The 13,392-nt window shown below is 48.5% G+C and overlaps 1 protein-coding gene across 1 annotated transcript in view; it reads right to left on the reverse strand.

Annotated features, from left to right (window-relative positions):
- Positions 1–13,141, reverse strand: part of AKAIN1 (A-kinase anchor inhibitor 1) — a 36,261-nt gene extending 23,120 nt beyond the window's left edge. The window contains exon 1 of the mRNA XM_038747201.1: positions 12,789–13,141. Within this exon, the coding sequence (XP_038603129.1) occupies positions 12,789–12,876 (88 nt within the window). The 5' untranslated portion in view covers positions 12,877–13,141. The remainder of the gene's footprint in view (positions 1–12,788) is intronic.
- Positions 13,142–13,392: the final 251 nt, after the last annotated feature.

Below are 13,392 nucleotides of genomic sequence, written 5' to 3' on the forward strand. Positions count from 1 at the left end.
CTGGGTCCAACCTGATTACCTCGTAACTACCCCAGTGCTTTGGACAGTGTCTGGCACATAGTAAGCACTTAACTAAAACAAAATCTCCAGTGGCTGCCTGTCAACCTACGTATCAAGCAAAAACTCCTCACCCTGGGCTTCAAGGCTGTCCATCACCTCGCCCCCTCCTACCTCACCTCCCTTCTCTCCTTCTCCAGCCCAGCCCGCACCCTCCGCTCCTCTGCCGCTAATCTCCTCACCGTACCTCGTTCTCGCCTGTCCCGCCATCGACCCCAGGCCCATGTCATCCCCCGGGCCTGGAATGCCTTCCCTCCCAACATCCGCCAAGCTAGCTCTCTTCCTCCCTTCAAAGTCCTACTGAGAGCTCACCTCCTCCAGGAGGCCTTCCAAGACTGAGCCTCCCTTTTCCTCCCCATCCGTCCCACCCTACCTCATTCAATCAATCAATCAATCAATCGTATTTATTGAGCGCTTACTATGTGCAGAGCACTGTACTAAGCGCTTGGGAAGTACAAATTGGCATCACATAGAGACAGTCCCTACCCAACAGTGGGCTCACAGTCTAAAAGGGGGGAGACAGACAACAGAACCAAACATACCAATAAAATAAAATAAGTAGGATAGAAATGTACAAGTAAAATAAATAAATAAATAAATAAATAAATAAATAGAGTAATAAATATGTACAACCATATATACATATATACAGGTGCTGTGGGGAAGGGAAGGAGGTAAGACGGGGGGATGGAGAGGGGGACGAGGGGGAGAGGAAAGAAGGGGCTCAGTCTGGGAAGGCCTCCTGGAGGAGGTGAGCTCTCAGCAGGGCCTTGAAGGGAGGAAGAGAGCTAGCTTGGCGGATGGGCAGAGGGAGGGCATTCCAGGCCCGGGGGATGACGTGGGCCGGGGGTCGATGGCGGGACAGGCGAGAGCGAGGTACAGTGAGGAGATTAGTGGTGGAGGAGCGGAGGGTGCGGGCTGGGCAGTAGAAGGAGAGAAGGGAGGTGAGGTAGGAGGGGGCGAGGTGATGGGACAGCCTTGAAGCCCAGGGTGAGGAGTTTCTGCCTGATGCGCAGATTGATCGGTAGCCATTGGAGGTTTTTAAGGAGGGGAGTAATATGTCCAGAGCGTTTCTGGACAAAGATAATCCGGGCAGCAGCATGAAGTATGGATTGAAGTGGAGAGAGACACGAGGATGGGAGATCAGAGAGAAGGCTAGTGCAGTAGTCCAGACGGGATAGGATGAGAGCTTGAATAAGCAGGGTAGCAGTTTGGATGGAGAGGAAAGGGCGGATCTTGGCAATGTTGCGGAGCTGAGACCGGCAGGTTTTGGTGACGGCTTGGATGTGAGGGGTGAATGAGAGAGCAGAGTCGAGGATGACACCAAGGTTGCGGGCTTGTGAGACGGGAAGGATGGTAGTGCCGTCAACAGAGATGGGAAAGTCAGGGAGAGGACAAGGTTTGGGAGGGAAGACAAGGAGCTCAGTCTTCGACATGTTGAGCTTTAGGTGGCGGGCGGACATCCAGATGGAGATGTCCTGAAGGCAGGAGGAGATGCGAGCCCGGAGGGAGGGGGAGAGAGCAGGGGCAGAGATGGAGATCTGGGTGTCATCAGCGTAGAGATGATAGTTGAAGCCGTGGGAGCGAATGAGGTCACCAAGGGAGTGAGTGTATATTGAGAACAGAAGGGGACCAAGCACTGAACCTTGGGGAACCCCCACCGTAAGAGGATGGGAGGGGGAGGAGGAGCCTGCAAAAGAGACTGAGAAAGAACGACCGGAGAGATAAGAGGAGAACCAGGAGAGGACGGAGTCTGTGAAGCCAAGGTCAGATAACGTGTGGAGGAGAAGGGGGTGGTCCACAGTGTCAAAGGCAGCTGAGAGGTCGAGGAGGATTAGGACAGAGTATGAGCCGTTGGATTTGGCAAGCAGGAGGTCATTGGTGACCTTTGAGAGCGCAGTTTCCGTGGAATGAAGGGGACGGAAGCCAGACTGGAGGGGGTCGAGGAGAGAGTTGTTGTTGAGGAATTCTAGGCAGCGCGTGTAGACAACTCGTTCAAGGAGTTTGGAAAGGAATGGTAGGAGGGATATGGGACGATAACTAGAAGGTGAGGTGGGGTCAAGAGAGGGTTTTTTTAGGATGGGAGAGACATGGGCATGTTTGAAGGCAGAGGGGAAGGAACCAGTGGAGAGTGAGCGGTTGAAGATGGAAGTTAAGGAGGGGAGAAGGGATGGAGCGAGAGATTTCATAAGATGAGAGGGAATGGGGTCAGAAGCACAGGTGGCCGGAGTAGCACTTGAGAGGAGAGAGGAGAGTTCCTCTGAGGATACCGCTGGGAAGGATGGGAGAGTAGCAGAGAGTGTTGAGAGCCGGGGGGTTGGAGAAAGGGGGGAAGAGACTTTGGGGAGGTCGGATCTGATGGATTTAATTTTGTTGATGAAGTAGGAGGCCAGATCGTTGGGGGTGAGGGAAGGAGGAGGGGGAGGAACCGGGGGCCTGAGAAGGGAGTTGAATGTACGGAAGAGCTGGCGGGGGTGATGGGCATGGGTGTCAATAAGGGAGGAGAAATAGTTTTGTCTGGCAGAAGAGAGGGCTGAGTTAAGGCAGGAAAGGATAAACTTGAAGTGAACGAGGTTGGCATGGTGTTTAGACTTTCGCCAGCAGCGTTCGGCAGCTCGAGCATAAGAGCGAAGGAGGCGGACAGTTGCAGTGATCCAGGGCTGTGGGTTAGTGGTGCGAGAGCGGCGAAGGGAAAGGGGAGCGAGCGAGTCTAGCTGAGTAGAAAGGGTAGAGTTGAGAGCAGTAATCTGATCATCAAGACTGGGTAGAGAGGAGAGGGCGGCGAGGTGGGGTGTGAGGCGCTCCGAAAGATGGGTGGGGTCCAGAGAGCGGAGATCTCTGTGAGGGAGTAATACGGATTTACGGGGGAAAGGTGTGTGAGTGAGGAGGCAGGTGAGAAGATTATGATCAGAGAGAGGGATCACAGAGTTGGTGAGGGTGGACACAGTGCAGCGGTAGGAGATGATGAGGTCGAGGGTATGACCAAGTTGGTGAGTGGGTGAGGTGGGGTGGAGGAAGAGGTTGGCAGCGTCAAGTAGAGATAGAAGGCGGGAGGCAGAGGAGTCGTTAGGGATATCCATGTGGATATTGAAGTCTCCGAGGATCAGAGTGGGCATGGAGAAGGAGAGAAGGAATGTGAGGAAGGGGTCAAAGTCGTTAAAGAAGTTGGAAGTGGGGCCCGGAGGGCGGTAGATGACGGCTACAAGAATCTGGAGGGGGTGGGAGAGGCGAATAATGTGGGCTTCAAAGGAAGGGAAGGAAAGGGAAGGGGGAGGAGGGATAGTGCGAAAGCGACATTGTGGGGCGAGAAGGAAACCGACACCTCCTCCTTTTCCGGTGAGTCTGGGGGAGTGGGAGAAGAAGAGGCCTGCACTGCAGAGAGCAGCAGAAGAGACCGTGTCGTCCGGAGACAGCCATGTTTCAGTTAGGGCGAGGAGGAGTAGAGAACTGGGAAGGAAAAGGTCCAGGATGAAAGGGATCTTACTTAAAACGGAGCGGGGGTTCCAGAGGCCACACTTGGCATCAGCTGTCGAGGGAGGGGAGGGAGGGGGAAGGGTGCGAGGGGTGGGGAGGGTTTGGATTGGGATGAGTTGGCGGGGGCCTGGGCGGGGAGAGTGGGAAGGGGCGTGGCGATGGGAAAGGAGAACTGGGATGGGGTGGGGGCGGGGAGAAGGGGAGGAGGGGGGGCCGGGAGGGAGAAGCGGAGGACCTGCGCTGGTACAGAGGAATCCTTGGTAGGGGTTGAGGGGGAGCGGTCTTGGTGGGTGAGAGGGAGGGAAACAGCTGGGTGGGAGAGGGGAAGGGGAAGGTGAGGAATGGGAATGGCAGTTGGGAGCAAGGGAACTGAAAGTTCATGGTGAGGTCAGCAGGGCGAGTGACAGTACCGCGGGGGGTTAACAATTGAGATGCAGAAGCAATAAAACAGTAGCAATGATAAAAGTAGGCGATGGCGTCACAGGGTGTAGTTGAGCAATCAATATGCTATGGCAATAATAGAATTGGCAGACAATGATGCCACAGAGAGCAGATACAAACTATTAAGAGCTGGAGTAGGGTGGGCCAGTTAAGGGGGGTCAGGGAGCAGAGATACCTGGGGAGGGGAACGAACAGTCAACTAGCATGGGAGGGCTGAGGAGGTGGGAATGAGGTTGTCGTTAATGTAACATGTAACATGGTGCTAACATGGTGCTAACAAGGTGCTAACAAGGGCTTTTTACCTGGGGGCGGGGGAGAGTCAGTCAGGACCGGACCGGGAAGGGGGGGGGGGATGAGGGGCACTTTACGGAAGGCCTCCGAAGTGGGGGGGGGGTGGATGCAGGGTGGGCGTCCGTGGGGGCGCTGAGATGGCGGGAGGGCGGGCGGCCGGGCCTCTCGGGAACAGAGTCCCGGGCGTCAATGGCGGCGCTCTGAGGAGAGGAGCCTTCCGGGAGCGGCAAGGCCGCGCGGTGTGATGGCGGGCGGGCGGGCCTCTCGGGAACGGAGTCCCGGGCGTCTATGGAGGCGCGCTTTGAGGAGAGGAACCTTCCGGGAGCAGCAAGGCCGCGCGGTGTGATGGCGGGCGGGCCTCTCGGGAACGGAGTCCCGGGCGTCTCGCGGTGTGATGGCGGGCCTCTCGGGAACGGAGTCCCGGGCGTCTATGGTGGCGCTCAGAGGAGAGGATCCATTCCCCTCCCCACAGCACTTGTATATATATTTGTACAGATTTATTACTCTATTTTACTTGTACATATTTACTATTCTATTTATTTTGTTAATGATGTGCATATAGCTATAATTCCATTTATTCTGACGATTTTGACACCTGTCTACATGTTCTGTTTTATTATCTGTCTCCCCCTTCTAGACTGTGAGCCCGTTGTTGGGTAGGGACCATCTGTATATGTTGCCGACTTGTACTCCCCAAGTGCTTAGTACAGTGCTCTGCACACAGTAATCACTCAATAAATACGATTGAATGAATGAAATACCAAAATTATGATTATTATTATTAGTTCTCCACTGGAGCTAATTGTCTGAAGTGGGCCAGGCTACATATGTGTAAGCAATGTCTCTGTTCAAGCCCTGCCCCTATCTGCAAGGGGGTTTTTCCGCTGAAAGTTCCTTCACCAATTCTAGGTCACAAGACAGAAATGATGATGATGACGGTATTTGTTAAATGCTTACTATTTGTTAGACACTGTGCTAAGCACCGGGGTAGATACAGGTTAATCAGGTTGGACACAGTCCCTGTCCCACATAGAGCTCACAGTCTTAATTCCCATTTTCCAGATGAGGGAACTGAGGCCCAAAGAAGTGAAGTGACTTTTCCAAGGTCACACAGCAGACAAGCGGCAGAGCTGGATTAGAACCCAGGTCCGGGATCTAGCCACTAGACCACGCTGCTTCGCCGGGATGGTAGTCCTAGACTGTATTCACTGAAACTCAATGTTGTTCATTGGTTCAGTGTTGTGATCATCCAGTTTGCTGGTGCTCTTACTCCCCCCTATCTTCTGCACTTTTGCGTGTGTGTCAATAACACAGTTGACTTCTGCGGGAAATTTTTTTGTTGATCTCCCTCGTTAGGTGTAAGTTCCTTGTGGGCAGGGAATAGGTCACTTCTTTATACTGTACTTCCCAATTCACTTGATCATATTTACTGAGCGCTTACCATGTGCAGAATGGGGTAGTAAGTATTTGGGAGAGTATAATATAACAAAAAACAGACACATTCCCTGCCCGCAATGAGTTTAGGGTCTAGAGGTGAGCTTACAGTATAGAACCTAGTACATTGCCCCAGGCCAAGATGGCACTCTATAACTCTTGCTCCTACTATTATATGTATATTTGTTTGTACATATTTATTACTCTATTTATTTTACTTGTACCTATTTATTCTATTTATTTTGTTAGTATGTTTGGTTTTGTTCTCTGTCTCCCCCTTCTAGACTGTGAGCCCACTGTTGGGTAGGGACTATCTCTATATGTTGCCAGCTTGTACATCCCAAGCGCTTAGTACAGTGCTCTGCACACAGTAAGCGCTCAATAAATACGATTGATTGATTGATTGATTGATTGATTGATTTGCAAAACCTTCAGACCGTCTGAACCAATATGGCCTAGTGAGAAGCATATGTCTGTTTCTGGCTGTACTGTACTCTCCCAAGTGCTTAGTACAGTGCTTTGCAAACAGTAAGTGCTCAGTAAATATAACAGTGAATGAATGAATGAAAGGATCATGGCCTAGAATAAAGAGCCTGGGCCTGTGTGGCGCGGTGGAAAGAGCCCGGGCTTGGGAGTCAGAGGTCATGGGTTCAAATCCCATCTCCTCCAATTGTCAGCTGTGTGACTTTGGGCAAGTCACTTGACTTCTCTGTGCCTCAGTTACCTCATCTGTAAAATGGAGATTAAGACTGCGAGCCCCATGTGGGACAAGCTGATTACCTTGTATTCTCCCAGAGCTTAGAACAGTGCTCGGAACATAGTAAGTGCTTAACAAATGCCATCGTTATTATTATTATCTAATCCCGGCTCCACCACTTGTCTGTTGTGTGACCTTGGGCAAGTCATTTCATTTCACTGTGTCTCAATTATCTCATCTGTAAAATGGATATTAAGTCTGTGAGGGACATGAACTGTGTCTAATCTGATTCTACTGCCTTTACCAAGCACTCAGTCCAATGCCTGGCCCAAAGTGCTTGACAAATACCCAAAAAGAAAAAATGAATAAAGAGCATTTGAAAACTAGTTTGAGGTTTCAGGAAACTTTTCCATTAAAGGTAAATGGACAGAGATTCTCACCCTCCCCTGGGGTTCTTGTCAGTCAGTCAGTCAGTAGTATTCATTGAATGCTGACTGTGTGCAGAGCACTGTACTAAGCGCTTGGGAGAGTACAATGTAGCAAAAAACAGACACATTGCCCACCGACAATGAGCTTACAATCTTGCAATGCTTTTCTCAAAGACCTCAGGAGACTTATCTTATGCTGCCTGATTCTTCCTCACAGCCTCCCCAAGATAGATGGAGGAGATGTTGGCGACCGGTGGACTTGACCATTCCATTTCTAAGGCCAAGAACCAGAATTAGTCAAACTGTGGGGGACCAGGATGGAGTGCTGGGAGTTCTTTGGGATCAGTCCAGAAAGAACAAACTGGTAAAAAAAAAAAAATCAAGGACTTTGCCCACAGAACAGAAGAGAATGACTCACCACCCTCTATTTCCCTCTAATCATGACGGAAGTTCTTACTGCATGTCAGGAAAATGTGAAGTAAATTGGCAAGATAAATTATCTGTGACCTGAGCTGGATTCAAGGCACTTGAAACCTTTTAGAAGGCCCTGGCTTTATGGAAAAGAACAAATCTTTGGAGTTAAACCCCCTCCTTGCCCACCCCACCAAAACAAACTAAAAAAAAAGGTTTTTCTCTTTCCTACCTCGAAGACTGAATATCAACATTTATCAGAATCCAGACAGCTCAACCCAAGGGCAGTGTTTTTTTTTCCCCAAACTGGAATTGGGCATATCTGTGTTAAATCATCCTAAACATGAATTTGGCTGTCCTGTTATGTCTACAGAGAACAGTACATTTCAATTACGTCTGGATGCAGGAGTTTTCATTTCTTCGCGTTATTGTTTTGGCTCCAGTGAAAATGTCAAGCAGGTATAGAAGGTTAGGGGAGATGTGTAGCTCTCTAACATTTAGCGTGACCCCATTTTCCTCCTCTCCCCAGAAGGTGACAGAGTAGGGGATCAGCAACAAAAAGCTGAGAGAAATAGCAAATAAATCTCCGCAGCTTTCCATAGGAGGTCAGAATGTGTCTCCTTGAATTTAAGCACAAGGGCTTTACCCAGCTGCCAATCCAGTCCCTGATGGTACGGTTAATACGATCAATAATGTGAGAAGCAATAATAAGAGAAGCAGCATGGCATCGTGGACAGACTACTGTCCTGGGAGTCAGAAGGTCATGGGTTCTAATCCTTGCTCTGCCATTTGTCTGCTTTGACCTTGGACATGTCACTTCACTTCTCAGGTTCTTAGTTATCTGTAAAAACAGGGATTTAGACTGTGATCCCCATGTAGGACAGGCACTGTATCCAACCCAATTTGCTGTATCCACTCCAGTGCTTAGTACAGTGCCTGGCACAAAGTAAGCACTTAATAAATACCACAATTATTATTGTTAATAATACCAATTGTGGTCTTTGGCAAGCACTTACTGTGTAACCAGCACTGTACTAAGTGTTGGGTGGATACAATATACAAAGTCCCTGTCTTACCATAGGGCTCACAGTGTAAGAGAGAGGGAGAACAGATATTGTTACATATGAGGAAATTGAAGCACAGAGAAGTTAAGTGACTTGCCCGTGGTCACACGGCAGGCAAATGGTGGAGACAGGATTAGAATTCAGATCCTCTGACTCTCAGAACCATAATAATCATGGTATTTGTTAAGGGCTTACTCTTTGCCAGGTACTGTACTAATCGATGGGGTAGATGCAAGATAATCAGGTTGGACACAGTCCCCGTCCAAGATAAGAGTCACAATCTTAATCCCAGTTTTACAAATGAGGTAACTGAGGCAAAGAAAAGTGAGTTGCCCAAGGTCACCCGGAAGACAAGTGGCAGAGCCGGGATTAGAACCAAGGCCCATAGAACCACTGGAACCATATTCTGTTAATATGTTTTGTTGTCTGTCTCCCCCTTCTAGACCGTGAGCCCACTGTTGGGTAAGGACCGTCTCTATATGTTGCCAACTTGTACTTCCCAAGTGCTTAGTACAGTGCTCTGCACACAGTAAGTGCTCAATAAATACAATTGAATGAATGAATGAAGGCCCTGTGATTCCCAGGCCTGTGTTCTTTCCATTAGGCCTCACTGCTTCTCGTGGTTGTGATTTGGCTAAAAACACCAAAGCAAGGCTGGCGGCAAAGGTGGGATTCAGGAATCCTCAGAGGGACCAAGGGGAAGACTCTTAGGTACCTCATCTATTTGACCTTGGGAAAGTCGCTTAAAATGATGGCATTTGTTAAGCGCTTACTATGTGCAAAGCTCTGTTCTAAGCACTGGGGAGGATACAAAGTGATCAGGTTATCCCACAAGGGGCTCACAGTCTTAATCCCCATTTTACAGATGAGGTAACTGAGGCCCAGAGAAGTGAAGTGACTTGCCCAAAGTCACACAGCTGACAAGTGGCGGAGCCGGGATTTGAACCCATGACCTCTGACTCCCAAGCCCGGGCTCTTCCAACTGAGCCATGCCACTTCTCTGCTTCACTGCTCTGAGCCTCAGCTACTTAATCTGTAAAATAGGGATTAAATCACCTCCCTCCACTTTAGACTGTGAGCCCCATGTGAGACAGGGACTGTGTCCAACCTGATGACCTTGTATTTACCCCAGGGCCTAGAGCAGTGCATGACACATACGCAGAGCTTAACAAATACCATAAAAGAGAAGCAGCATGTCCTAGTGGAAAAACCACAGGTTTGGGAGTCAGAGAACCTGGGTTCTAATCCCGGCTCTGCCACATTCATTCATTCATTCATTCAATCGTATTTATTGAGCGCTTACTGTGTGCAGAGCACTGTACTAACCACTTTGGAAGTACAAGTCGGCAACAAATAGAGACGGTCCCTACCCAACAGCGGGCTCACAGTCTGGAAGGGGGAGCAGCAGAGGGGCAGCGGCATAGGAGCAGAGGGTGTGGGCTGGGCTGGAGAAGGAGAGAAGGGAGATGAGGTAGGAGGGGACGTGGTGATGGACAGCCTTGAAGTCAGGAGTGAGTGCCTGCTCTATGGCCTTGGGCAAGTCATTTCCCTTCTCTGTGCTTCAGTTATCTCATCTGTAAAATGGGTATAAAATCCTACTCCCTCCTACTTAAAGCATGAGCCTCATGGGGGACAGGGACCGTGTCCCACCTAACTTGTTTCTACTCCAGCGCTTAGAACAGTGCATGGCCCACAGTAAGTGCTTAATACAATAATAATAGTAATAATGATACATCCATCTTATCTTGTCTAATTCCCTCCCTGGATTCCGGAGGAGTGGTGGAGAGTAACTGAGCCTTCCTCAATCAATCAGTAGACTGACTGTATTTATTGAGTGCTTTTAGTATGCAGAGAACTGAGAAGCAGCATGGCTCAGTGGAAAGAGCACGGGCTTTGGAGTCAGAGGTCATGGGTTCAAATCCCGGCTCCACCACATGTCTGCTGTGTGACCTTGGGCAAGTCACTTAACTTCTCTGAGCCTCAGTTACCTCATCTGTAAAAATGGGGATTAAGACTGTGAGCCCCACGTGGGACAACTTGATCACACTGTATCCCCCCCCAGCGCTTAGAACAGTGCTTTGCACATAGTAAGTGCTTAACAAATGCCATCATTATTATTATTATTATTATTATTATTGAAGGCTCGGGAAAATGCAATAGAGTTGCTAGATGGAGCATAACGTAGTGGATTAGAAACTGAGCCTGGGAGTCAGAAGGTCCTGGGTTCTAATTCCAGCTCTGCCGCTTATCTGCTGTGTGACCTTGGGCAAGTCACTTCGCTGAGCCCCAGTTATCTGTAAAATGGGGATTAAGACTGTGAGTCCCATGTGGGGACAGGGACTGTCCAACCCCATTGGCTTGTATCCACCCCAGCACTTAGTAGAGTGCCTGGCACAGAGTAGGCACTTAACAAATACCATTATTATTATTTTTATTGTGATACCTGACTGCAAGGAGCTTCCCCACCGTTACCACGGGGAGGGATTCCCCCAGCAGCCTGGGCCAAGGCACAGTGTCACTGCAAGGGTACCGGCTCCTCCGTGACACTGGACAACCCCGCGCAGCATATGATCAGGGCAAACAAAAACAACACCAACACAGCGCACGGCGACAATGGCTCTGAAAGGTGGAAGACACCCCCTGGTCCTCACTGCCACTTCCTATCTGCTCTGGCCACCCATCACCTTGCTCAGCCAATCAATGGTATTAATTGAGTCTACAGTGTGCACAGTACTGTACTAAGCACTTGGGAGAGTCCAATACAACACAGTTGGTAGACATGTTCCCAGCCCACAGGTCCACGAGAGTCCCTCTTTTTTATCATTGGTGGTTTTGTATTACCTAAGTTTCTTCTTAGCTCCATTAGTGAATAGGATATAGTCAGTCAGTTGTATTTATTGAGCTCTTACTATGTGCAGAGAGAGCACTGTACTAGGCACTTGGGAGAATACAATGTAACAGACAGATTCCCTGCCCACGACGAGCTTACAGTCTAGGAGGGGGAGACAGACATTAATATTCATTCATATTAAGCACTTACTTTGTGCAGAGCACTGTACTAAGCATTTGATAGTAGTTTTCTTGTAGTTTTCTTTCCCAAGCACTTACTTTGTGCAGAGCACTGTACTAAGCGCTTGGGAAAGAATGCTACAAGATACAGTGACAATCCTTGCAAATTACAGGTTTACATAATGAATAGGCATATGTGTAATGTACACAGGGTGGATGGCCAGCACTAGCTAAAAATGCAAATCCTTCTTATAGAAAGATGATTTTATGAACAAGCTATCAATTATGGATTGACTTGTATATTGCAGCTTGATAAAGTAGAGAAGCAGCTTGTCTCAGTGGAAAGAGCACGGGCTTTGGAGTCAGAGGTCATGGGTTCGAATCCCGGCTCCACCACAAGTCTGCTGTGTGACCTTGGGCAAGTCACTTAACTTCTCTGAGCCTCAGTTCCCTCATCTGTAAAAATGAGGATTAAGACTGTGAGCCCCACGTGGGACAACTTGATCACATTGTATCCTCCCCAGAGCTTAGAACAGTGCTTTGCACATAGTAAGCGCTTAACAAATGCCATCATTATTATAAAGTAAAGAAGTAACCTCTCTATCACACAAGAGTCAGATTGTAATTAAGGCTATGGAAACTTAACTCCCAGATTTCCTGATCTGACTGATTAAAATGCCATCTTTAGCATGGCAATAAATACGCTATTTCCTCCTTAAAGAAGCCCTCAAAGAATCAAATTAAAATGGAAAGGCAGACACAGATTCCGAGGCCAAGACATAAATTCCAGAGGAACAAAATGAATTGCTGATGTCTGGTAACAGAAGATGGGTATTCCACTGACACCCTCTGTCCAAATAGCAGACGGGCGTATCTTAGTTTATGAGCAAACCGGCACACAGACTATTGTAGTACAATCTGCCACATTCTCAATCTTGGGTCATTTTTTAAAGAGGAATTAGTGCTTCTTCTGAGCCTTTGCAAAAAGCCAAAATCCAGTTTACTTCTCATTAAAAAGGAGCCCCCATTTCACACTTGCCTGGCAGGCTCAGCATGTGAATACAGTCCTGCCGGTTTAAACAATGCTTACATCAACATTTTTGATGCAAGAGCCGAAGATGAAATTGAAAAAGTTACTCTCTTTTTCCCATCTTAGAAAGAGAACCCAAGCAGAGAACTGCAATTACATCCAGTCACACCCAATAGGAAACTCCTTTCTTTCTTTTTTCTACATATTGTCCCCTGAGAAGCACAAGTCTTTACCAACATGAAATCACCCCTTTCCCCAGCCTCCAAAGGTGACTTTCATTCATTGTCACATTTATTGAGTGTTTACTGTGTGCTGAGCACTGTACTAAGCGTTTGGGAAGTACAATTTGACAACAAATAAAGACAATCCCTGCCCACAATGGGCTCACAGTCCAGAAGGGGGGAGACAGACTTTTACAGATGAGGAAGGTACAGTAAAGCAAAGAGACTTACCCAAGGTCATGCAGCAAGCCAGGAGCAGTTTGAAGAAAACACCCCACATTTCCTGAGTCTCAGGCCAGGGCTCTCTCCAACAAAACATGCTACCCCACGACCCGACCCTCTTCAAAAGCCTTTGGGTCAGTAGCCCTTGTCAACAATAGCAGTGCGCTTTCTATGGATGGAGGTGTGACGAAGTAGTTTAAGTCTGTAGAGCTCTGTCACAAGGCCACAGCAGAAGGACAACAAGACCACAAAAAACTAGCTCAGAATGAAACTTTATCCTCCCTTGGCACACCAGGCCACGGTCTTTTCCACCTGGAAACAAAGAGCCGGTGATCCCCCGCCTTCACACAGATACCGACAAGACGTAGACCAATTCCGCTTTTAAAATTAGGCATCGGGTCTGTTCAGATCGGCGACGTGACCATCTGCTGCCAAGCATGCAGCTGCTAGCCTTCAAATTGCAACTTTCCGTGATTCATTACTTATTCATCCCAGGATCCACTCACAGATCTGCTTCATCATCGCTGGAGTTGGTTATGCCATTAACTTTAAAGTTTTATAAACCAAGCACAGGTGATGCATTAATGAAAAGGTAAGAAAGCTCCCTTTTTTT

This window comes from Tachyglossus aculeatus, chromosome 5, assembly GCF_015852505.1.
Source record: "Tachyglossus aculeatus isolate mTacAcu1 chromosome 5, mTacAcu1.pri, whole genome shotgun sequence".
Taxonomy (NCBI): Eukaryota; Metazoa; Chordata; class Mammalia; order Monotremata; family Tachyglossidae; genus Tachyglossus; species Tachyglossus aculeatus.